Below are 26426 nucleotides of genomic sequence, written 5' to 3'. Positions count from 1 at the left end.
CAAGTTTGGGAAATTGATCCCCATAGAGGTAGGAGTTAAGACATGAAGGTGAATGAAATCTTAGGAGTTTCAGAGGTTGTAGAACAGTGTAGCCTGAACAGATGGTCATCCTTGGAACTTTAGCAGGGAAAGGAGGTGGATCTGGTGAAGGGATCTTTGAAAAATAATCGTCGGAGAAGTAGGGGGATCAATGAAAAGAAAGCCAAGGGAGAAAGAATGACTGTAGTTTGTTTAAAATAAAATTTATTCCCCATCCCCACACGCTTTACAAATGCATTACATCTTTAATGTAAGAACTTGGAAAATAAAGAACAGTACAACTATTTAAAAAGTATTTGCAATCCCATTAACCAGAGAAAACTTTCATGAATATTGTATGTCTTGAATTAGTACGTATTTCTTCCTTAGTGTCTGTGTATTTGTGTATTTATGTTGGTAAACGAGATTGTTTGTTCTTTGCTGCAGATAGTTGGGATAGGTAAGATGACTCAAAAAGATTTAAGCTTGTTAATTCTGTAGTTTGTTTCTATAGCTTATCTTCTAAATACTAATTTATGTAGAATTTGTTTTGTTTTCAAATGGCTAATTTAATGAAAATTCAGCTTTAATGTTCTACTTTTATTCTTCAGATGATTGCAAAAGGGAAAAATGCATCTGAACTGTTCCCTGCTGTTGTGAAGAATGTGGCCAGTAAAAATATTGAGGTACTGTTTTGACTGATACTTTTCATGATTTCTTTTGTTGTGAAAGAATCATATACTTTTCAGTTACTTTGACATACAACATAAGATACTTCAGTATCACTAGATTTTTGATACAATTAAAATGTCCATAATCTTAAATAGGTGAAATAGAATACAAAGTGGATGTAATCTTAGCTTTGGAATTTTTATGGAGAATGTGAAAAGTAAAATTGAGGTTAATTCACCTGGGTGAAGGATGATAACCTGTTGAGTATTTTTAGATGCCAGTTAAAATTCTGCTCCAGGGACTTAATTTTAAGATAGCATATATCCAGTGAAACAGACCTAAATTCCTATAGTATTAGGGCAGGGATTGAACCCAAGTGTTATGACTCCAGATCTAGTGCTCTTTCTGGAGCATTGTAGTTCTCATATACCTTGCCTCAGTGTAGCAGGAGGAAAGCAGAAGGCAGGATATAGTGGGAGCTGTGAATTCCTTGTCCATGGATAGGCCTGGACGTGGAGATTTAAACAGAGGCATTCAAAGAACTTTGAGGCCAAGGTAATAATGTTAGATCAGATGGACTAATGACTTCTGATAGAGTGCAAAAGAAAAATATGAGCCCGTATAGAAACCATTGAGTAAGATGAGCAGGATGAAGAGTTCAGTGAAGAGAATTAGAGATGGATCTGAGCAAATGGTTTGTATTTCAAAAGAACAGGAGGTTGTAATGAAGAAGGTTGAATGGTCTCATCTTCATGAGTCTCAACTTCATTTCATGTTGGGTAGTGACTGGAGGATATGTTGAGAGTGCTTGTTGTAAGGAAGGTGTGTTTACTCAGGAAGTAGTGAAATCAGTGTGAGAATGAAAATGCCAATACACATGCTTCATATTTGTCCATGCTAGCATCTGTAAGCATCAGGAAACATGCCTAGTCCTCTATATGAGTCTGGTAAGTTTGGGAGAAGCAGCAGTCTTCACTGAAGAATATTTTTAAGGACCTAGTGACATAAGGGCTGGATGTTTTAGGTGGAGGAAAATGGAGTATAAGAAGCAGAAATTAAGGGCATAGGGAAGTTTTTTCAGTTATAATGCAGTATTATTAATATTATTCTTAAAGCTGTGTTACTTGTTTCCTTATTTGGTAGAAGCTTATTCCAACGGGTACAGTGTATATATTTAACTTACTACAGTCTACCACTAGGATTTACAGTATACGTTTTAAAGTTATCACAGTCTGCTTTAAGCAACATTCTACCACTTCACATATACTTTGAAAATCTTACATCAGTAAATTTCTGTTTGCCCCTTCCCTAAATATGTAGTTATCATTTTTACTTTAAAGAGCCAATCATCTTTTAAAAAGATTATGAAACCATAATTAACATGTCATAAACTTCTCACTTTTAAAGTGTACAGTTCAGTGATTTGCATTGTGTTCACAGAATTGTGCCACCATCTAATTGCACAACATTTTGATCACCTCAGCAAGGAACCTGATGTTCATTAGCAGTTACCCCCAGCCCTAGGCAACCATTAGCCTGCGGCCTGTCTCTATGAACTTGCCTGTTTTGGGCATTTCATACAAATTGAGTTATACAGCGTGTGGCTTTTTTGTCTGACTTCTTTCACTTAGCATAATGTTTTCAGGGTTCATCGATGTTGTAGTATGTATCAGTACTTCATTCCTCCTTTCTGCTGAATAATACTCCATTTTATGGATATATGCATTTTGTTTATTCATTCATCAGTTGATGGACATTTGTTTTTTTTTCAACTTTTTGGCTGTTGTGAAAAATGCTGCTGTAAACATTCTGTACAAGTTTTTGTATGCACATATGTGTTCATTTCTTTCAGATATACATCTTGGAGTGATACTGCTAGGTCATAAAATAATTAACATTTAACACGAGGAGCTGCTGAACTGTTTTCTACAGCAGCTGTACCATTTTATAGTTCCATTAGCAATGTATGCGCGTTCTGATTTCTCCACATCTTCACCAACGCTTGGTATTTTCCCTTTTTTTAAAAAGCAAAATTGTTGTCTATATTTTAGATTATACATCCTAATGAATGTGAAGTGGTATCTCATTGAAATTTTGATTTGCATTTCCTTAATATAAAATCATTGAGCATCTATTGGCTAGTTGTGTATCTTCTTTGAAAAAATGTCTGTTCAAGATCCTTTTTCCATTCTATAATGGGTTGTCTTTTTACTGTGTATTTGTAAGAGTTTTTTTTATGTTCTGAATACTAAACCCTTGTCTGATGTGTGATTTGCAAATATTTTTCTCCTTTTTGTGGGTTATCTTTTTATTTTCTTGATAGTGCCCTTTGAAGCACAGAAATTTTTAATTTTGATGACAACTGTTTTTCTTTGCTTGTGCTTTAGTTGTCATATCTGAGAAACTGATGCTTTCTTCAAGGTCACGAAGATGTACACTTGTCTTCTTTTCCCAGGAGTTTTCTAGTTTTAGCATTTATATGTAGGAATATGATCCATTTTGAGTTAATTTTCATGGATGGTGTCTTTATCCAACTACTGCTCTGCTGTCAGTATAGGTTTGTCATTTTTAGAATTTTTTATAAATCAAATCATACAGTATGCAATCTGTTGTGTTTGACTTCTTTTACTTGGGCAACTGAGATTCATCTCTGCTGTTTTATGTATTCATGTTTTGTTTCTTTTTTTTGCCATAATATGGATATTTCACAGTTTGTTGATTTACCAGTTGAAATATATTTAGATTGAATAAAATGCTATATATGGGCATATATTTTAATTTTTCTTAGGTAAATACCTACGAATAGATGTGTTGCATTGTCTGGGAAGAATATGCTTCATTTTTAGAAAACAGTGCCATGTAGTCTTCCAAAGTGGCTGTGCCATTTGCCTTCCCATCAGCGGTGTGTGGAGTTCAAGTTGTTCACATCCCTTTCAATGCTTGATCTTGTTAGAGTCTAACTTTAGTCATTTTGGTGGATGTGTCACGGAATTTCATTGTGCCTGTAATTGCATTTTCCTAATATTTAGTGATGTTGAGTGTCTTTCCATGATCTTTTTTTATCAGTCAAATATCCTTTCTCTAAAATATCTGTTCAGCTACTCAGCCATTAAAAAGAATGAAGTAATGTCATTTGGAGCAACATGGATGGACCTAGAGATAATCATACTAAGTAAAGCAAGTTGATCAGAGAAAAACAAACATTATATGATATCACTTATATGTGGAATCTAAAAAATTGACACAAACGAGCTTATTTACGAAATAGGAAGAGATTCATAGACATAGAAAACGAATTTATAGTTACCAGGGGGGAAAGGAAGGAGGGGGGATAAATTGGGAGTTTGGGATTGGCTGATACAAACTACTATGTACAGAATAGATAGATAAACAACAAGGTCCTACTCTGTAGCACAGGGAACTATATCCAGTGGCTTGTAGTAACCTGTAATGAAAAAGAATATGTACATACATATGTATAACTGAATCTCTATGCTGTACACCAGAAACTAATGCAACATTGTAAATCAAAAAATCAAAAAATGTAAAGAAAAAATATCTTCAAATCTTTAGCCTACTTTTAATTTTTTGTCTTATTCAAGCATTAAAATTCTTTATATATTCTTTTGCCAGACCAATAGTTATTTACTATTATTTATTTCCTCCTAGTCTGTGGCTTGTCTTTTTGGTTTCTTAATGTCTTTCAAAGAAATAAGATTTTGATAAAGTCTGTTTTATCCATTTTTTTCAGTTACACTTTAGACTCTTTTTGTGAACTGCTTAAGAAGAAGTCTTTGCCTAACCTGGTATTACGAAGATTTCTCCTGATCTGTTCTAAGCGTTTAATAGGTTTAGCTATTAAATTTTGATGTGTGATTCATGTCATGGGAGATTCCCAGGATTACCCGCAGGTTTGATGATTCCATGGACTGATTAACTGGACTCAGGTTATTGTCATGTTCATAGCTGTGATTTATCACACTGAAAGATGCACACCAGAAATCAGGTACTAAAAGATGTGCGTGAGGTAGAGTCCAGAGAAAACCAGGTGCAAGCTTCCAAGAAGCTTTCCCAGTGATTTTTCCCCTGACATTGGATTCCTCCAGCATTACCTGTGACAAAACTTGTGAAGTGTTGTCTAGTAAAAGAGCTCACTAGACACTCAGGGCCCAAGTCTTTTATTTGGGACTATTCATGTAGTCATTAACTTCCTAGCACATTCCAGAATTCTAGACTCTCAGAAAGTAAGCAGCTGTTCAGCATGATCCATATTGTTTGTATGTAAATCACCCTAATCACTTAGGGGATGGTGGCAGTACCTCTGGTGTTCAAGTTCCCAGACAACCTGTCCTGGCCAGCTTTGTATGTAGGCTTTCTAAGGATAGCAGTCTCTGGCCTACTGTGGTAACTCTACTACAGAAAACATTTCAAATTAGATTTTTCTAAATTGACATACAGTTGAGTTACAGTATAAAATTAGTTTCAGGTGTACAACATAGTGATTTGTTATTTTTATATGTTACATAATGATCTCGATAAGTCTAATTACCATCTGTCACCATACAAAGTTATTACAATATTATTGATTATATTCCCTATGCTGTACATTACATTTTCATGACTTATTTATTTTATAACTGGAATTTTGTACCTCTTAATCTCCTATTTCGTTCATTCCCCTACCCCTTCCCCCTTGGCAACCACCAGTTATATAAGAGAAATCACATGGTATTTATCTTTCTTTGTCTGATTTATTTAGCATACCCTCTAGATCCAAACATGCTGTTGCAGATGTCAGGATTTCAGTATTTTTTTTTATAGCTGAGCAGTGTTCCCTTGCGTATATATACACCACATCTTCTTTATTCATCTATCAGTGGATGCTTAGGTTGCTTCCATACCTTGGCTATTGTAAATAATGCTACAGTGAGTATAAGGGTGCATTTATCTTTCTGAATTAGTGTTTTTGTTCCTTTGGATATTTACCCTGTAGTGAAATTGCTGGATTGTATGTATGGTAGTTCTATTTAAAATTTCTTAAGAAACCTTCATTCTGTTTTTCATAGTGGCTGTACCAATTTACAATCCCAGCAACAGAGCACAAGGATTCTCTTTTTTCACATCCTCACCAACACTTGTCACTTGTCTTTTTGATAATAGCCATTCTGCTAGATATGAGGTGACGTGGTTTTGATATGCATTTCCCTGATGACTAGTGATGTTGAGCATCTTTTCATGTGTTTGTTGGCCATCTGTGGTCTTTGGGAAAACGTCTATTTAGGTCCTCTACCCATTTTTTTATCCAGGTTTATATATTTTGATGTTTTGATGTTGTATGAGTTCTTTGTATATTTTGTATATTAACTATCAGATAAATCATTTGCAGATCTTCTCCCATCCAGTAGGTGGCCTTTTCATATTGTTGATAGTTTCCTTTGCTGGTGCAAAAGGTTTTTAGTTTGATATAGTCGCATTTGTTTATTTTTGCTCATTTCCCTTACCTGAGGAGACATATCCAAAAAATATTGCTAAGACCCATTTCAAAGAGCAGTACCTATGTTTTCTTCTAGTTTTATGGTTTCAGGTCTTACAGTTGAAAAAGTCTTTAATCCATTTTGAGTTTATGTTTGTATGTGGTGTGGGAAAATAGCTCAGTTTAATTCTTTTACGTGTAGCAGTCCGGTTTCTGAACACTATTAAAGAGACTACCTTTCCCCCATCATTTATTCTTGCCCCCTTTGTTGTAGAGTAATTGATCACATTGACTATGGATTTATTTCTGGGCTTTCTGATGTGTTCCATTGATCTAGGTGTCTGTTTTTGTGCCAGTACCATGCAGTTTTTTTGAAGACTGTGGCTTTGTAGCATATTTTGAAATCAGATACTGTGATACTTTAAATTCCATTCTTTCTCAAGATTGTTTTGGCTGTTTGGGTCAATTAGATCTTGTGTATGGTGTGAGGTAAGATTTGAGATTCATTTTTTTCCCCCAGATATTCAGTTGTTCTGTTACCATTTATTAAGAAGACTATCTTTTTCCAATTGGACTACTGTGTCACTTCTGTGAAAATTTTTTCTTCTTTTTTTTAAAATTGAAGTTTAGTTGATTTACAATGTTGTGTTAGTTCCTGGTGTACAGCATAGTGATTCAGTCATACACACACACACACACACACACACACATTCTTTTTCATTATAGTTTATTACAAGATATTGAATGTAGTTCCCTGTGCTATACTGTAGGACCTTGTTGTTATCTGTTTTATATATAGTAGTTTGTATCTGCTAATCCCAAATTCCTAATTTATCCTTAGCACCTCCTCATTTCCCCTTTGGTAACCATAAATTTGTTTCTATGTCGGAATCTGTTTCTATTTTGTAAATAAGTTCATTTGTCTCATTTTTTTAGATTCCACATGTAAGTGATATCATGTGATACTTTCTCTGTCTTACTTAATTTAAGCTAGGTCCATCCATATTGCTACAAATTGCATTATTTCATTCTTTTTATGGGTGAGTAGTATTCCATTGTGTGTGTGTGTGTGTGTGTGTGTGTGTGTGTGTGTACACCACAACTTTATCCAATCATGTCTCAATGGACATTTAGTTTCATTCCATGTCTTGGCTACTGTAAATAGTGCTGCCTTGAACAATGGGGTACATGTATCTTTTTGAATTGGAGTTTTCTCCAGATCTATGCCCAAGGGTGGAATTGCTAGTTCATATGGTAACTCTATTTCTAGTTTTTTAAGGAGCCTCCATAGTATTTTCCATAGTGGCTGCACCAAATTACATTGCCACCAGCAGTGTAGGAGGGTTCCCTTTTCTCCATACCCTCTCCAGCATTTATCATTTGTGAACTTTTTAATGATAGCCATTCTGACTGATGTGAGATAATAACCTCATTGTAGTTTTTATTTGCATTTCTCTGATAATCAGTGATGAGCATCTTTTCATGTGCCTATTGGTCATCTGTATGTCTTCATTGGAGAAATGTCTGTTTAGGTCTTCCACCCATTTTTGGATTAGGTTGGTTTTGTTTTTTGCTTTTTGTTTTATTACTGAGTTGTATGGGCTGTTTGTATATTCTGGAAGTTAAGCCCTTGTCAGTCGCATTGTTTGCAAATATTTTCTCCCAGTCTGTAGATTGTCTTTTCATCTTGTTTGTGGTTTTCTTTGATGTGTGAAAGGTTGTGAGTTTATTTAGGTCCTGTTTGTTTTTGGTTTTATTTCTATTACCTTGGTAGGCTGACCCAGGAAAACATTGCCATGATTTATGTCAGAATATTTTGCCTATGTTCTCTTCTCGGAGATTTATGGTGTCCAATCTTATGTTTAAGTCTGTAAGCCATTCTAAGTTTATTTTTATGTTTGGTGTGAGGAAGTGTTCTAACTTCATTGATTTACATGCGGCCGTCCAGCTTTCCCAGCACCACTTGCCGAAGAGACTGTCTTTTCTCCATTGTATATTCTTGCTTCTTCTGTTGAAGTTTAGTTGACTGTAGATGTGTGGGTTTATTTCTGGGTTTTCTATTCTGTTCTATTCATCTGAATGTGTATCATTATGCCTGTACTACACTGTCTTGTTCAGTATAGCCTTCTAGTAAGCCTCAAAGCACTCTAGTCTTGTTCTGTTTTCAACATTATTTTGACTAATCTGGGTCCTTTGTCTTTCTGTATAAGTGTTAAAATCCGCATGCCAGTTTCTTCAAAAGCCTGTTAGTTTGATTTTGTTTTATAGATCAATTAGGAGAGAATTGCCATCCTCACCGTATTAAGTCTTCTGGTCCTTGAATATGATCCTTTGTAATTTCCCTTTGTAGTGTTTTATAGGTTTTGGTGTGCTTGCTTTGCACAAATTGTTAAATTTAGTTTTGAGTAGTTTGGAATGCTATTTTAAATGGAGTTTCTTTTTAATTTTATTGCCCAAGTGGTCACTGCTAGTGTATATAGCATTGATTTTTGTGCATTGATCTTGTGTCCTTGCTAAACATTTAATAGTTCTTATAGCTATTTTATCGATTTCTTTGGCTTTGCTACATAAATGATCATATCATGTCCAAACATAATTTTACTTGTTTTCTATTCTGTGTGTCTTTTTCTTGTCATAGTACACCACGTACAGTCTGTATTACAGTGTTGAATGAAAGCAATGAGAGTAGTTATCCTTGCCTTGTTCCTGATACAGAAAACACTGCCTTTTACCATTGAATTTGATATTAGCTATAGGTTTTTTTTTCGAATGCCTATAATCGTATTGAGGAAGTTCTTTCTATCCCTGGTTTGCTGAAAGTTTTTATAATAAGTAAATGTTGAATTTTGTCAAATCCTTTCTCTGTAACTATTGAAATTATAGGATTTTTCTCTGTTCTCTTCATATGATAAATGACTGGGACTGATTTTCAGTTGTTAAACCTTTCTGTTCCTGGGATAAATTCCTCATGGCCATGATATATTAATCTTTTAATATATTGTTAGAACTGATTTTCTAACTTTTGTTAGGAGTTTTGCATTTATATCTTATTGAAGGCTTTTTTTTTTCTTATGATGTCTTTGGTTTTGATATCAGGGTAACTAGTTAATACTGGATTTTTAAAATGAGTGGGAGAGTATTTTTCCTTTATTTTCTGAAAGAATATGTGGAAAATTTGTATTATTACATCCTGTTTGATATTGTCTCATCATTACTGTGATGATATCTGGGCTTGCAGTTTCTTTTATGCAAAATTTTTAATTATGGATTCAAGTTGTTGGTATTGCCTGTGTGGCAGATAAACTCAGCAGGCTTGGGTTGTGCAAACCCTGACCGTTCCCAGGAAAGGTCTGTTTTCATTACTGTTTTCCTGGTTGGCTCTGGTGAACTGAGCTCTTGGAATGTTCTGTCTGGTAAGAGTGATTTGTGTACCTGAGGCTTTGGGCCATGCTGTATCAGTTTATCCAAATAAAATGTGTATACTGAAAATGTGTTTCTGGTAAACACCTGCTTTCCTTCTCATGGTCTGGAGTTTCAGTTACTAAACTCATACACACTGATGAAGATATGTAGGCATACAGTGCCTGCATGACAGATCCCTAGTAAAAACCCTGAACTGTCTGCCTTAAGCAAGATTCCGTGGTTGGCACCCCTTCATACATGTTGGTACACGTTGTTGCCGAAGGAAGTAAACAGGCCTTATGTGACTACACTGGCACGTGGATTCTTGGAAGCTTATGCCTGGCTTCCTCTGGACTTCACCCCACGTTCCTTTTCCTTTTGCTGATTTTAATATATATGCTTTTGCTGTAATGAACTGTAACCATGAGTATAACAACTTTCTGAGTGCTGTGAGTCCTTCTAGGAGGTCATTAAACCTGAAGAGAGTCTTGGTGGATCCCTAACACGAGGCTGTTTAGAGTCTTCATCTTACTGGATCTGTGTTGGTTTTTCTTTTCTTTTAAGAAATGTGTCCATTTCATTTAGGTTGTCAGTTTATTGGCATAAAGTTGTTAATTATATTTCCTTAGTATCCTTTTAATGTTTGTAGCTTCTATAGTGATGTTTCCTCTTTCATTCATGAAATTGGTAACTTTTGTCTTATCTTTTTTTCTTAATCAGTTTATCTAGAGGCTTATCAATTTTATTGATCTTTTTTAAAAATCCCAACTTTTAATTTTATCAGTTTTCTCTATTTCCCATATCATCGATCTCTTTTTGGTGTGATTATTGACTTTTGTATTTATCTGTTATATTTCCTCCTTGTACTTAATTTTGGGTGGTGGTGGTTTTCTGTTATTTTGAGTTTGGAACTCAGATCAAATCTTTTTGTAAATGTAATGCTTTAATACTGTGTATTTTCCTCTAAGCATTGCATCAGTTGATTTCCTAAATTTGTATTTGATTTTTTTTCATTGTTACTCAGTTAAAAATATTTTCTTGTTAACTATATGATTTATTTTTTGACTTAACGTGTCTTTCGAAGTATGTTGTTTAATTTCCAGATGTTGGGGGAGCATTATGTTGTTACTGCTTTGTAATATAATTCCATTTTAGTTATAAAACATCATTCTCTTAAAATTTATGAGGACTTGTTTCTAGCTAATTTTTAAGTTTATTTTGGTATGCATACCATGTGAAGTTGCAGAAGATGTATGTTCCACTATTATTGTATATAATGTTCTGTAAGTATTTAAGTAAATGTGGTGGTTAGTATGGTTTAGATTTTTAAAATGTCTTTACTGACCTCTTGTCTAGTTGTTGTATCATCTGCTGAGAGAGGGATTTTGAATCTCCCAATCATGATTCTGAAATTGTTAATTTTCCCCTTTAATTTAGTCATTTTTTGCTTATATTTTGTAGCACTCCTATTAGGCATAACTCTTTTCAGGTGTTCCTGATGAATTGACCCTTTTATCCTAAAGTAAATCCTTATTTTTCTCTGGTAATAATTTTTATCTTAATGTTTATTTGATTTCTTATTATTAATATTGGCATTCCAGCCTTCTCATCTTTGTAGGGTATTTCCTTTTTTCATTCATTTACTCCTAGCCTGTGTCTTTATATCTTTGTGCATTTCTTGTTGACAGCATCTAGTTCCATCCTTTTCCCACTCATTCTGTCAATCTCTGCCTTTTAATTGGAATGTTTATTCTGTTAACATTTGTTGTTTTTAATAGATATGGTTGGATTTGAATGTACTATTATACTATTTCTTTTTTTTTTTTTTTTGGTCTCCCTTTTTTTGTTCCTCTCTTCTTTTTCCTCTTTTTTATAGAGGAAATCTCATTTAAATTTTTCCTGTATTTATTTTTAACCTGTGCTTCTTTACATTTCTTTCTTTCTTTCCTTTTTCTCCCTCCCTCCCTCTCTCTCTTCCTTTCTTCCTTCCTATATACATTCTTAACTTTTCACAGTCCAGTTATATTTGATATTGTACTTCTTCATATAAAATATATAAATCAACAATATACATTCTTACCCTTTGTCTTATGTTTTAGTTATTAATTTATCAGATTTATGTAAGTTGAAAGCATTAAAAGACAGTTCAGTTTTTCCTTTAAATGTTCATATGACTTATGAGGAAATTAAAAGAAAAAACAGGAAAAAAAGTCATTATCATTTGTTTAGATATTTATCATGTCAGATGTTCTCTTTATGTTCTAAGGATCCAAATATCTATCAGTATCATCGTCCTGCCCTGAGAACTTCCGTTGGCTTTTTCTGTAATGGAGATCTGCTGCTGATGAATTCTCATATCTTTTTTCTGAAAGTGTTTCCATTTTACCTTCATTGCTAAAGGATTGTTTCATTGGTCATAGAATTCTGGGTTAATAGCTTCTTTTTGTTCCAGCGTTTTAAAGATGCTTTAAAGACCCTTCTGCCCTCCACAGTTTCTTATGTAAAGTCCCTGTTAATTGAATCGTTGATTCTCCTTTATAATTTGTAATTTTTCTCTTGATGCTTCCATGTTTTACTTTTTATCTCTGGCCTTCAGGTCACAGATAACTATATTCACTTTTTTCCAGTCTTTTCCCTTGTTGCTTCACTTTGATAGTCTCTATGGCTGTATGCCCAGATTAGCTGATTTTTCCTTTTGTAGGGTCTAGCTGTTGTTAATCCCTTCTAGTATATTTATCTTATCAGCTACTATATCTTTCATTTTTAAATGTTAAATTAGGTCATTTTTATATCCTCCAGTTCTCTCCTTACCATATTCATATTTTTGTCTACCTTCTTGAACATATGGATCATATTTATAATTGTAACGTCTTTACACTAATTATATCATTTCTGTCATTTTAAATCTTTTTCTATAGATTTATTTTTCTCATGGTTACTATTCATATTTTCCTGATTTTTTTATATCAGTAGTAAATTTTAATTAGATGATGATGATCATGAAATTTATGTTGTTGGTTGCTAGATTTTGTTGTATTCCTTTAAATTGTGTTGGGCTTTCTTGTGATGCATAGTGAACTTGTATGGAGTCATTTGATTCTTCCAAAGAATACTCTGTCTTTATTAGGGAATACAGAAACACCTTCAGTCCACTACTAAAGCAGTGGCTTTCTTCGGGTTCTCCTCAGTGATATGTGTATTTACAAAATCTTTTCTCTCTGGCTGGTGGGAACATGAACTATTCCTAGCTTTTTGTGATCTTTGAGATCTGTTTTGCCTACTTCTTTCCAGGTGTTTTTGGTCTGCCTCAGATGTTTCATCTCACTTATGTGCATGTTGGTGCTTAGCCTACGACTGGATGATGCCCTTCTGCAGGATGCATTCTCTCTCTCTGTGAAGTTCCCTTCTCTTTGTTATTCTGCTCTGCAAATTCTAGCCGCCTTGTCCTCTGTGAACTTTAATCACTGTCTTCTCAGCACACTGAGTCTTCCGGGTTCTGTCTGAGTTGCCTCCCTTGCATTGCTAGACTCACCCTCAATTGAAGGGCTCACCTTGATTTGTGTCCCTCTCTCAGGGTTCACAGTAATATACGGCCTACTGTCCCACATATGAAAACTCTAGTTTCATTTTTTTTTTTAACTGGGTTTCTATTTGGTTAATGTAGGAGAGTAAGTCAGATCTCTATTATTATTTTTAACTTACAGCTTTATATCAAAATCTAACTATTTCTAAGACCTTAGATTATGTGGAATGTTACCAAATGAAAACATTAGTTTCAGTCTTCTTTACTTTCCATGCAGAATTTTCAGTTTATAACTGGGGACATACTTCAAAATTATCTTCCTCTTTTCCAACCTCTACATCAGAGTTCTGTAATGGTGTCTTATAATGCTTTACAGCCGGGATATACTGGGTGAGCCACCTATCATTAGAAGTTTTATAGTCAGTACTTAAGTATGTATAGTTTGAACAACAAGGCATTTTCTAATGAAAAGATTGCATCAGTACAGGAAAAATAGAGTGAATAAAATAGTCATGATCTCAGAATGGATGATAGGATTTTTTGTTTAAGTGGAACAGTAAGATCAACTAGGTCACATTTCATTTGTATACTACAAACAAGATTGATGCAAAGTAGACTCTTAGCTGTTTTAATACTATGCAGTAGATTGAATGTTATTATGTCTCATGTAAAGTAAATCAGTAGTTTAGTCTTTCCTCATACAAGGTAAATTAGTAGTTTAAATAGTCTTGCATTTGTATATTCAAAATCTAGAAAAGTACAGTGAGGTATACACTGTACAATTTCTAGAGTACACATTTCTACATATAAAATGAATTGTTTTCCTGTCATTTTAACTTTTTAGTAGAATAATTTATATTATAGGATTTTAAACATAGTACTTTAAACCCACATTTTAGATACATTTTTAAGTACACTTCATTTTCTATTAGATAGTAGGTACACTGTATGTTTCATATAGCGAATTTTGCTGCCAAAATGAATAGCCATCATAAAGTGAATTGGACTAACTTGGGTAAATTAAAATCAAAACAGTTGTACACTTGTTGCCAATTTAAGAAATAGGTTAAATTAATTTAATACTGGACTTTAATAACTTGATAAGCCATTCTTACTAAGATTTTAATTAATGGGAGAAATACGGACTGAACATGTAATCTTATGGTATTTGCAAATTTCACTTAAGATTAATTTAGTAGATATTTATTAAGCACTGTTTATGTGCTTGTTACCATGTATAATTCTGAATTGATAATTCAGTTAAACTGTCTTTGATATGTTATGGCCGTGCTATCTAAGCTTCTAATTTGATATGTACATTAGTTTTATGGCTTATGGTATATGAAAGTTCAAGTAGCTGAAAAAGAAATCAAAATTTGACTTAGAAAAATTAAGATGTAGGTAAAGCTTGTCTTAGAGTTATTCAGGAATACAGTCTCTTGGTAGCGACAATGATTGCTAGCTCTTAAAAAATGCTGCCAGTGCTAGGTTGTTAATGCCTTACATATATCAGCTCATTTTATCCTCACAAATAACCCTGGGTGGTTGGTTCTTTCATTTTTAGTATTTTTCCATATGAGGACAAAGTAACAGAGAGGCTTGTTTATCTGACCAAGGTGATACCACTAGTATGGGGCAGTCAGAATTCAAAGCCAGGTAGCTTGGCTTCAGGATCCATTTTAGGTCATTCCCCTCTGAGAGCCATCCTTCCTGTTTGATTCCTCCCTCCTCTTTCTGCTTTAATGTCTTTGACCTCTTATCATCGTCTGGTATTAGCTATCCTTTGGGAGGTATCTGGCATCGGTATAATTTTTTAATGTTTTAGATATGGGTAGAAATGACCAAGTCCTTAGATATAGGTAGTAAGTTATGCTGTAACTGGTTCTTTCTGGACTTTCATTCTTCTTGTTTTAAGCAGAAAATTCTGTACTATTTATTGTTTATTCAGAGCTATTTGTAATGTTCATATAGATATCAATAGTAGAACTTATCTATTCTTTTTCCTTTACAATCAGATTCTGGTATGCTGTCTAATGATCTATAACAAAAGTGTCACTAGAAACATAATTACTGTAGTCCCCCCTTTTCCCCTGGTTTCACTTTTCATGGTTGCAGTTACTCATGGTCAGCTGCAGTCCAAAAATGTTAAATGGAAAATTCCAGAAGTAAACAATTCATGCATTTTAAATTGCACGCCTTTATGAGTTGTGTGATGAAATTTTGTGCCATACTTTTGGGATCCCCAGCCATTGACATCATCTCCTCCTGACATCCAGCCATCCACATTGTCATGCTCAGAGATCCAGGATCACACCTTCTGACGTATCATCAGAAGGTCAGTAGTAGCCTAACCCTGCATCACAACGCCTACATCATTCACCTCATTTCATCTTATCACCTAGGTATTTTATCATCTCACATCACCACAAGACGAAGGGTAAGTGCAGCCAAATAAGGTATTTTGAGAGAGAGACTACATTCACATAACGTTTATTACTATCTATTGTTGTTAAAATCATACTGTGCCTAATTTATAAATAAAACTATTACAGAAATGTGTGTATAGGAAAAAAAATCATTTGTATAGAATTTCATACTATACATGGTTTCAGGCATCTACTGGGAGTCTTGGAAGGTATCCTCCACAGATAAAGTGGGACTACTCCATTGATCTGTTTGTTTTGGATTTCTTTTGTTCTTGAGATACCTTGTTAGTTTTTTGAAACATGCTTAATCAGCTCTGATGTTGTAGGGAAACTAACATAAGCTTCTTAAAATTTATGTTCAGGGAATTGATTGGTGTTTCATTGCTGTCAAGTACAAAATTTCATCTCTACAAGTACACACTGCCTTAGGCACACAGTGGAGCTGTGTGTCATCTGCCATTTGATGTCAAATGATACCAAAAGTGACCTAGTAAGCAATCAGTGGTTATAGTACAAAAATAATCAAAGGTTTAGTCAATAACTCATGAAGTTTGATGTACTAGTATTGATAAACTAATTAAACAGATCTGCCTGTGTTCTTCCAGCCTACTGGGGCTCTGCTATGATTAGCTTTACAGCAAGGAGTAGTGTAACATTGAATGAAAGTAACTGATCAGAGAATGGTGTAGTCACGGAGCTTTAAGTACTCCCATTTCTGGTCACAGAATGGTTTCAGGGAAAGTAAGCTTTTTCTGCACACCTGCAGCCAGTCAGTGCATAGGCCTCTTGTGGTCAATATTGATTGATTCTTATAACAGAACTAGAACAAATTTAGTGTTTTGCAACCTTCTGTGATTGAATATTGTTATGCTTTTTGCCATAACAGTCACAAAAATCCTTTTCCAATAGTGAGTAATTACAGCAATGCCTGCTAGCTCAGCTGTGGTTTGAACATTTCAGTGTTGCCAATATAGACTCCTGGATATATTTTGGAGTTCATAATTCAGCTTTAAAAGTTGGCTGTACAGTTAGGTAAATAAATCACAAGAAGATGAGGGGGTTGATGGACCCTAACCCATCTTTTGAAACTTTCCTGAGAACTATAGACTGAGGTCTGAATATAATTAGTAAAGAGAAGGAATATTTTAAATGGTTAGTTTGCAAAAAAAAAAAAAAAAAAAAAAAAAAAACCACCAAACCCACAAGTTTAAAGACTTTGGAGGTAATCTTCTTAATACCTATTGTTTCCTCATAGTATGTTGGTGTCTTTCTAGACATCTGATTGATGAATTATAACTATTGGTGGTAAGTTAGATCCTAGATATAGCAATCTAATGGCAAATGTCTTTTTTTTTCCCCCAGGCTATTACTGGGCTGTGATGTTTCATTCGGCTGAAAATTGTTGATTTCTTACCATATGTGATAGGTCATGGGAATATATGAATAAATAAGGAATGGTTCCTGTACTAAATAACCTTGTGCTCATTCCAAGGTGGATTTGAGAAATAGCTTATTTAAAGTATATCTTGTGTGTTGATTGGATATATTTAAATTGCTATAAATCAGTCAACCAGCAAGTGTTAGTTGCTTTTGGGCACTATTGTAATCTTAAGAACTTTAAAATCTGGAGAAAATCATTACACCTCAAATAATTATATACATGCTTAAACTGTGATTTAAAAATTTTTTTAATTTGTATTTCCATTTAAATATAATCTAAAACATTGGGTGTTTTTTGGATCATTTGGTTGTCATCTTGTATACTTGTATCACATAATTTTGGCACCCATTTTTTGTATTCTTATATGAGATCACCTGATTGCAAGTGATCATTTGAAGGTTTCATGGGCTTTCAGGGGCCTGCGTGGATTGATACCATCTGTAGAGGCGTGGTCACTTGATTAATTGGCACTCAAACGTGCTTTTTTTCGTGAGTTTGTTCCTGATTGGCTAACATTCAGAAGCAAGGGGCCGTCACGGATTGTTTGACTTGTGAAGAGCTTGTTGATTTAGCTGAGTTTTTGTCTGTTGAACATCCTGAAAACGGTTCTGGTGGCTACATGCTGCCAGTGCTACAGACCTTAGTAATGTGGGAACTTAAAAATATTTTCAGTTTTAGAAATTTTTTTTATCATGAAAAAGTTTTTTAAAAAAGTTTTAAAGTTAAAATACTTTTATAATCAGAGAAAGTACTGTTATTTTTTGTTGGAGGATGTCTGAAAAGTTGAGATTCACCCCTAAAGTGAAAATATCTTTATTGTTTTACCTGGACACAAAACTAATATTCATCATAATAAAATTAAATAATATGGGAAGATGTAAAGAGTGAAGATCACTGGTTAATACCATCACCCAGGAACAGTCACTGTTAACATTTTAGTATATAGATTTTGTTCAACTTTAATGCTTTGATTTGAATCCTGGTTCTTCATGTAATAGATTTCTATATTGGCTAAGTCACTTAACCTCTTTGTGCCTCAGTTTCTTCACTTGTAAAGTAGGAATAGTAATACCTGTTCACTGAGTTTTGAATATAAAATGAATTAATCTAAATGAAACATTCAGAACAGTGCCTGACACATAGTTAAGTATGTAAGTTTTTTAAAATATTACCACATGATGTCCATTCTAAGACATTTGTTTTCTATTTTAAGGTTTCTGTGGGTGGGATTTATCTTAACAATTGAAGGTGACTTAAAACTGTCAGGGTTTTTGGTTCCTTTTTTATATGGTCCATAAAATATGGTACCTCTTACAATTGATGGTGTGTTTTAGATTGATAAAATGCAATATATGTGTATATATATATTTTATTAATACAAAAGTGAGATCATATACATACTGTTCTGTACCTTTTAAAAATTTTATAACGATATATTTTCAGTGTCAAGTATAGATTTACTTATATATAGTGGCTACATAATATAGTGTTGTATATGGATGTACTGTAATTTGTTTTACTGTTCCTCTATTAGTGGACATTTTATTGTTTCATTTTGCTTTTGTGGAAGATTTTGATTAGTAGAACTTGGGAGAAAGTAGGATGATAATGTGAATGAAGAGTGAGACAAAAATTTGAATTATATTTGGAGATCATTCCTGTTTGACTAGAAAGGAAGTTCAGGGAAGGTTGTGGAGTGTATTAGGTTAAGGATTTTAGATTTTGTTTTTGAGATTTTGTGGATCTAGTCAACATTGAAGAGTAATTGGATGTATGTTTTTTGTTAGTTTCACCTCTGGCCCTGTCAGTATAGTACAGACAAATCGATATCACCTTAAAATGGTGTGTTAGCATTTTTGTTAATAATGATGGAGATGTGGCAATTACGTTCATTAAGTTTTCACTTGTGCTTATGAAATTGTGAAGAATAGCAAAATAGGTTGGATTACAGATTAAGCTCTAAAATTATCTAAGAGGGTGGCATGATGGGTTGAATTTAAGTTGTTGAAAATTTCTATAGGTAAATGTAAGACTTGCCCTCCTTTTTAAAGAAAAAAACTTCAGCAGAGCAATTAACTTGAGTATGGTTTGATTTAGCCAGTAGTACATTTGGGAAAAGTTTATGGTTTTAATCAAGAATTAGTTGTATCAGTGGAAGCATCTCATCTGGAACAAAGTCTTAACTAGTTTGTTTTGCTTAGACTTCATTTGTTGTTCGGAGTGCCACACTGAAAAAAATATAGACAAACTGGAGTGAGTTCAGAAGGGAGCTTACAGGACGGTGAAGGAAGTCAAAACTGTGCTGTGTCAAGGGAAACTGGAGTGTGAGGGAAAGCAGGCCATGGCAGTTGTCTTTAAGGAAGCCCAGATGAGTTAGTGTGATATAAAATATAGCCCAGTATAGTACTGTTTTTCATTTTCAGCATCAATTCCAGTTATTTCAAGCTACTTTCCCTCACTCCCCTGCTCTTTGAACATTCCGTAAACTTTTAGGTATACACTACACTGATATATCAGAAAATTAATCAGACAGTGGTATCTGAAGATATTTGAGAAGGGAGTTTCAAGCTGTATCAGTTGATGAATTTCAACTCAAATTCTAATTTTCATTTAACTTTTCTGCTCATCATTTTGTTATAAATGCTAATTAAATTGCCTTTGAGAACAGTTTTCAGAACACACTTCCAGCCTTTTGGAATTTTTATTACATTAAATTGGTATTATTGTCACACATTCTTACTGAGCTGAAAATAGCATGTGATGTATATTGGAATGTGAATATTACCCTAGAGTAAGAGTTGGGCTCCAACACCTTTTGACTGATGAGGAAACAAGCTCCCATACCATATAGTTAGTGGACAGAGCCCAAGTTCTTTCTGTTATTTGTATCCCTCATTTTGAAAATATTTTTGCAGTTCAGTTAATATTTTAATATTCTTTTACGAGTTTTGCTTATGAACTTTGTATTCCCTTCAAGTGTAAGGACACATTGATGGGATGTTGCTCTTATGGGTTGGATTATTAAAATGCTTACTTTATAAGCTTTTTCTGTTTCTATGCATTATCCTGTAATATATTATCTTTATTTTACAGCCAAGGCTATGACCAGGTTCAGTTATTTAGTTGAGAAAAATTGAGAATGGATTTTAGTATAGAAAATACTGAATTTTTTATTTTCACCGTGGGGTAAACTGAATTTTTCTTTTTCACAGATCAAGAAGTTAGTATATGTTTACCTGGTCCGGTACGCTGAAGAACAGCAGGATCTGGCACTCTTGTCCATAAGCACTTTTCAGCGAGCTCTGAAGGTAAATAATACAGTGCACAGGCAAATAGCTGCAACGTTCTGCACAGCTGAAAGTGTGTCATTTAAAGAAGTGGAGCAATAATCCACTAAGTGGCATAGTCGTGTCTTGAAAGATTTAAATGGCCTCTCACAGTGCCTATTCAACACCCTTAGAAAATAATTTATATAATCAGCTGGACCTTGCCTTGTATTTTGCAGTTTCTGTATGTTCCTTTATGTTCAGTATAATCATTATCATGCATCAAAGAACTGTTCATCATTACACCAACTAGTTGTTGAAAGTGTACAAAGAGAGGACGTGACTTTTTTTTAAAGGTAAAATTTATGACCTGCAGCATTTTATTATTGTGAACCTCTAAAAACCCATCATGTTTAGTACTAAATGATCGACTAGAATTATAACCATTACTTTTCTTGTTAAAACATTATTCAGAGAAATAAACATTTCTTTATCTTTTCCTTGTTCATTTCCATACACTGGTTATTTATTTTAAATTAAGTAGCCTTTTTTGGGGGGGGGACTATTATTGTGTTACACCCTATAAGCACCTATTAATTGTATCATAAAGATGCCTTTGAAATATTGAAAACTTGAAATTTTGATGAATATTTTCCTACTTTTAGGACCCAAATCAACTGATTCGTGCAAGTGCTTTGAGAGTTCTGTCAAGTATTAGAGTGCCAATTATTGTACCTATTATGATGCTTGCTATTAAGGAAGCTTCTGCTGATTTATCACCATACGTTAGGAAGAATGCAGCCCATGCAATACAAAAATTGTACAGGTTGGTATTTTTTAAAGAATACCGAAGATCCCTAAAGTTATGTGGAATGTTAAAACCCATAGAGGCTTATTTTATTAGCTCTTATAACTAGTCTGTCCTTAAACTAAGTAAACCCTGTGACTGTTTCTTTAGACATCTTTAATTTTGCTTTGGTTATAGAGACCCAGGCAGGTTTTTACTTGTGAGCTTATTATAGGGCCTGTGATAATTTCTGGATTTTATAACTTAAAACTAATCAGAGATTGAAATATCATTTATATAATCTATCTCTCATTACATAGGCACCTATGTTATTAGAAAATTCAGATTTTCTTCTGTTCACTGTAGGGTAGAATCTTATCCTACATGTTGTCCTGTCAATTCACTCTGTTATCCCTTCTTCCATCTTTGGTCCTGCTGTTCCCTTCCTTGTCTGATTCTTTTCCAGAGCTATTTTATTAAATACTTTTTAAATACTGGTTTTTAAATATAGTACCACACCATATTTATATAACACTTATTAAAATATCATGTGGTGATATTTTATTATGTTGCCTAAATAAAAGAATTATCTGTATTTATTTGGTATTATTTTTTGTTATCATTTATTCCACAGCTTTTATCCAGGTCATTTTGTGTTTCTGTTGTTGTGTTACGTACAGAGGATGTATGAAAACAATAGAGGATGTGGTATCACATATTTGAGAAAAAAATCAAACATATGCCAAATAATTAAAGACAGTCTGTAATTGAGTAAGACACTGCCATATCTTATATGTGTATATACAGAGGCACACTAACAATGCCTTTTATGGAATAGGGTTCAGACATTATCATATAGGGTTTCATAAAGTAAAGATGTAATGAAATGGGATTAGGTAGGAAAGATTGCTTAGGGAGACTGGAACTGGAATTTGAAAGAATTAAAAAGTTTGAATGTTCAGATAATCACAGTAGTTAATACTAAACTTACAGAATGTTTATGAAGAGCAAAAACTCATTTTCTTAGGTTAGCTGTCAGACAAAGTTATTTCGTGCTTCTCAGTCATTAGCATTTCTTGTTACTAACTTACAAAATAAGATCCAAGCTCACCATGACAGTTTAAAAGTCCGTCACTAGGCTCCATTTTACCTCTCTTTGTCTTGAGTTTACAGTCTAGTAGCTTAGTATACTGCCTGTTAGTCCTCTACATAAAGTGTTTTTATCTAATTTACCATCTCTTGTTCCTCCTTTGGTCTCTCCTCGAATGTTGCCTAATGTTTTCTAGCTCTAAAGTCAAGTTGTTTAAGATTCGTCGGAGATGTCACTTACTTTCCCTCCACAGCCCTCCTGCCTTCCTCCATTGGTGCTCTTCTTCTTTATCCCCGTAACACTTATACATACCTCTCTTATGTGGTATGATTATGTTTGGACTGTGTCTCATTTATCTTTGTCTAGACTCTGTCTCATTTATCTTTGTATGCTCATTGTTTAGCTTCTTAGTAAATGAACAATTGAATTCTAGGCTAGAAAGAAATTATATTATTATCAATATTTCAGTGCTTAGAGCTGCTATTAAGATGCATTTTTCAATTATGTACGTATGTGAGCCTTTGTTTGCATTTCTTGGTTTTATTTATTTATTTATTTATTTAGGCACTTGGGATTGTTTTATTTAATCAGCTGATCAATTATATCAAACTGGTTTGATCATTGTTTCCAGGCCTTTTACTTTTTAGAGCTGGGAAAGATCTGAGTTCAAAGTGACAATTCCAATTCAATACAGTTTTTAAATTTAGTTTCTCCTATATTAAATTTCGATTTTTTTTCTTCCACACCAAGAATCCTGGTTATTAAGAAAACAGGGGATGACAGAATAAAAATATTCCATAATTCCTCATTTGCTTTACCCCAAATTGCACATATAATAATTTCAGGATAACAATACTAATAGTATCAATACCAATTATTATTCTGCATTTCTTGGTTTTATATGGCAGGTTTTAGAATGCATGTCCTCATCAGTGAACTTGAATGATACAAAATTTTTACTTGGAAATTCTTTATATTTGTTTTTGATAATGATGTGTCCATAGTAAAAAATGATTGCTATACTGTTATTTTCCCCCCAGTGAAAAAGAGATCTTGTAGTTTTTCTGCTTGAATTTATTTTCTTAAGGTTTTTCAACTTCTTTTTAAGAAGGGGACTTGTTTTTTAAATATTTTCTTAGTGGTATTTGTATCTGGGTTTAATTAATACAAGCAACTTTAGATAGAAAGATTAGGACACATTTGTGGGAAAAACCAACCCATTTTACTTTAAACTTATTTTCTGTTTAATTCTATCTTGACATAATTCTTTCTCTCCCTCCCCTCTTTACAAAATTTTCAGCATCCTTAAAATGATTAGCTTCATTTAAAATTAGAGTTAAAGGAAAAAAATGTTTTTCTTTTTTTGTCTTAGTCTTGATCCAGAACAGAAGGAAATGTTAATTGAAATAATTGAAAAACTTCTGAAGGATAAAAGCACAGTAAGTAATAACTTTTTATGTAAAAAGTAAAGTTATTTATTTATATAGAATCATTTTGCTGTTGTGTATTTGACATAATTATTCTTACTGATTTTAAAATAGTATAAATATAAATAGAGCTCACTAAAATCCCTGAAGAATAAAATGTCCATGTAATGGGAAAGATTGCATTTAGAATTTTAGTTTGTTACATGTTTCTTCATAAGAATCTGAAGAAGAGAAAGTTGGGGAAAAAAATCCTTTCTTTATCCTGTGACTAAATTGTTGACTGCTTTTAGGACTAACTTCTTTATTTTAAGCAATGATTTATTAGGATTTTTAAAGGGTGAATCACTTAGGAACAAATAATTGTTTTAAAATGAAGTATTAAGAAGTATCAAAGAGATAATGAAAAGTTCAAGGAGTGTGTTTTAGTATTATAAATGTGTTGTTTTTTTCCTTAAATAGTAGAACATTTTCATATATTTAACACTTTTATTGGCTGGGTAGAATGATTTTACTGGCTAAAATTCTCGTCTTTTGGGAATGTACATATCTCTTCCTCCTCTCTACCCCATTCCCATTTTTTGTGTGTAGTGATGCGATAATGAGATCTAGGAATAGTAATGATGCTTGAGGTCTGTGAACAGACCTCTGGAGGAGCTGGTATAATGGTATCTTTGATGGATGCTTCTGTACACATCTGTATGGCTCAAAACTATTGAGGAAAAGGATTCCAGCTCACCTTAGGATGATATCACCAAGGTGCATTATATCTGTATATAGTAGCTTTCTTGATACAGCAGCCACTAGACTCACAGCTATTGTTATCTGGCTTAGCATAAGATCTATCCTGGTGGATGCTCAATGTGTATTTGAGAGGAGTGTATATTCTGCTCTTTTTGGGTGGAGTGTTCTGTAGATGTCTGTTAGATCCAATTGGTTTATGGTGTTGTTCAAGTCTTCCATTTCTTTGTTGATCTTCTGTCATGTAGTTCTATCCATTATTGAAAGTGGAGTAATGACATCTACTATTATTGTAGAGCTGTCTATTTGTTTCTGCCTTCAGTTTTGTCAGTGTTTACTTCGTATATTTAGGAGCTCTGATATTTGGTCCCTTGTGTTTATACTTGTTTTTAATCTTCCCTTTGTCGTTATAAAATGTCTTTTAATCTCTAATAACAATTTTTGTTTTAAATCCTATTTTGACCTATTTAAATGCAGCTTTCTTATAATTGCTGTTTAATTGACATATCTTTTTCTTTTGTTTTATTCTCTTATTTTCTTTTGTTTATTCTCATTTTTAATCTAATGTGTGTTTCCTGAAGACAGCATATAGTTAGATCTTATTTTTTAAATCTAGTCTGACAACATGAGCCTTCTGATTAGATTGTTTAATCCATTGACATTTAGTGTTACTTTTGATATAGTTGAATTTACAGCTGCCATTTTATTTTATTTTTCGATATCTTTTGTCTTTTTTGTTCCTCATTCCTCCTTTACTGCGTTTTTAATACTAAGTGAATATATTGTATTGTACATGTGAATTCTTTTAATGATTTTTTTCACTGTGTATTTTTGAAAATACTATATTATACCTGGACTATACTTGGAGATTTCATTCCTAAGTCATTCAGAACAAATTTCTTCTAGTCTGTAATGTAGCAGAAATCTTCATTTCTTCTGTAGTTATTGGCATAATGAAGGCAGAGAAAAGAAATTTGATTCCTTTTTGTCTTCTGTACGGGATACTTGTTATCTCCTTCTAGCCTAGATATAAAGTCAGTATTACTGATGCGGTTAACTTGATTTTAGTAATAATAAAAAAAACATTTAGTTTGCTCTATGTTGTAGACATTTGCCAGGTGCTGTGGAGAATAATAATATCTTTAAGAAACAGATCCTTTATTTTAATGTATTTTTTGCCATGATTTCTGCTACCTGATAAACCAAAAGAAATTGGTTGCAGGGCCCAGAAATGAACTCTGTATATAACGTGTGCTTGTCTTCCCGAACAAGAGAGTACGTCACTGGTGAAAACTGCCGTCTTTGGAATTAAACAGAATTGGTTTGTGTCTGAAGTTTTGCTGCTTAGTAGCTATGTATTCAGCCTTTATGAGTTTCAGTTTCCGAATTTGTAGGGCTTATAATTTTCAATGTATAAAGTTTCTGTTTGTGTTGAATGAGCTATTGGATATAAAATCCTCAGTACAGTGCCTGACACCATAAAACGGGGTTAATAAGAAACAAATGGCTGAAAAAGGAATGTAAACGGTACAATTTCTTTGTAAATTTAGAATGTCTTTTCTTGGGCTCTGACCATTTATTTCCAAAATACAATAGAAAAAAAAATATTGTACTTTTTCAGAGTAGGTATTTAATATTTGTTGAATGATTGTGAGAATTAATTTGTTACATTCTTGGTGATAGTAATTAGGTGTTTACTATTATTTTCAATGTTTTTCTTCTCAAATGGTGTCATGCTCAGTGTTCATAGGTAGATCTTTTGGGAGCTTTGATGATGTATCATTTATGAGACATTTCTTTTTCCTAAAGTATTATATAATATATGTTTATTTGTTAAAAATTAAAAAAAACACCTGTATCTATTTTTCTGTGTATATGAAATAGCAATGGTTTATACTGAATTCTCTAATTCCACAGCAGCAGCACAGGGTTCCTTCCAGTGCCCTACCCTTTCATGTTTGTAACTTTCTTCTCCAATATTAAGAAATGTGGCTCCTGTTATCCACAATATATTTACTTATTTGCTCAGTCCCAGAATGCAGATAAAGTATTGTTTCAGAATTGCTAGCATGTACTCCATGGAGAGTAGTGAGATGGGGACTATTAATTGAGTTAAATATTGGTTTAGAGTTATATTTATCACTAGCCTTACTTCTTTGAATG

The 26426-nt window shown here is 33.4% G+C and overlaps 1 protein-coding gene across 1 annotated transcript in view; it reads left to right on the top strand.

Annotated features, from left to right (window-relative positions):
• The window catches only part of AP3B1 (adaptor related protein complex 3 subunit beta 1), a 219960-nt gene that overhangs the window by 40668 nt on the left and 152866 nt on the right, over positions 1-26426 (top strand). Inside the window, exons 3-6 of the mRNA XM_010975029.3 lie at positions 630-704; positions 20168-20263; positions 20887-21047; positions 23471-23537. Coding sequence (XP_010973331.2) covers positions 630-704; positions 20168-20263; positions 20887-21047; positions 23471-23537 — 399 coding nt within the window. The remainder of the gene's footprint in view (positions 1-629; positions 705-20167; positions 20264-20886; positions 21048-23470; positions 23538-26426) is intronic.

This window comes from Camelus dromedarius, chromosome 3 (assembly GCF_036321535.1).
Source record: "Camelus dromedarius isolate mCamDro1 chromosome 3, mCamDro1.pat, whole genome shotgun sequence".
Lineage (NCBI taxonomy): Eukaryota > Metazoa > Chordata > Mammalia > Artiodactyla > Camelidae > Camelus > Camelus dromedarius.
The sequence above is the reverse complement of the archived record's forward strand: the minus strand, read 5'-3'. Positions and strand labels throughout refer to the sequence as shown.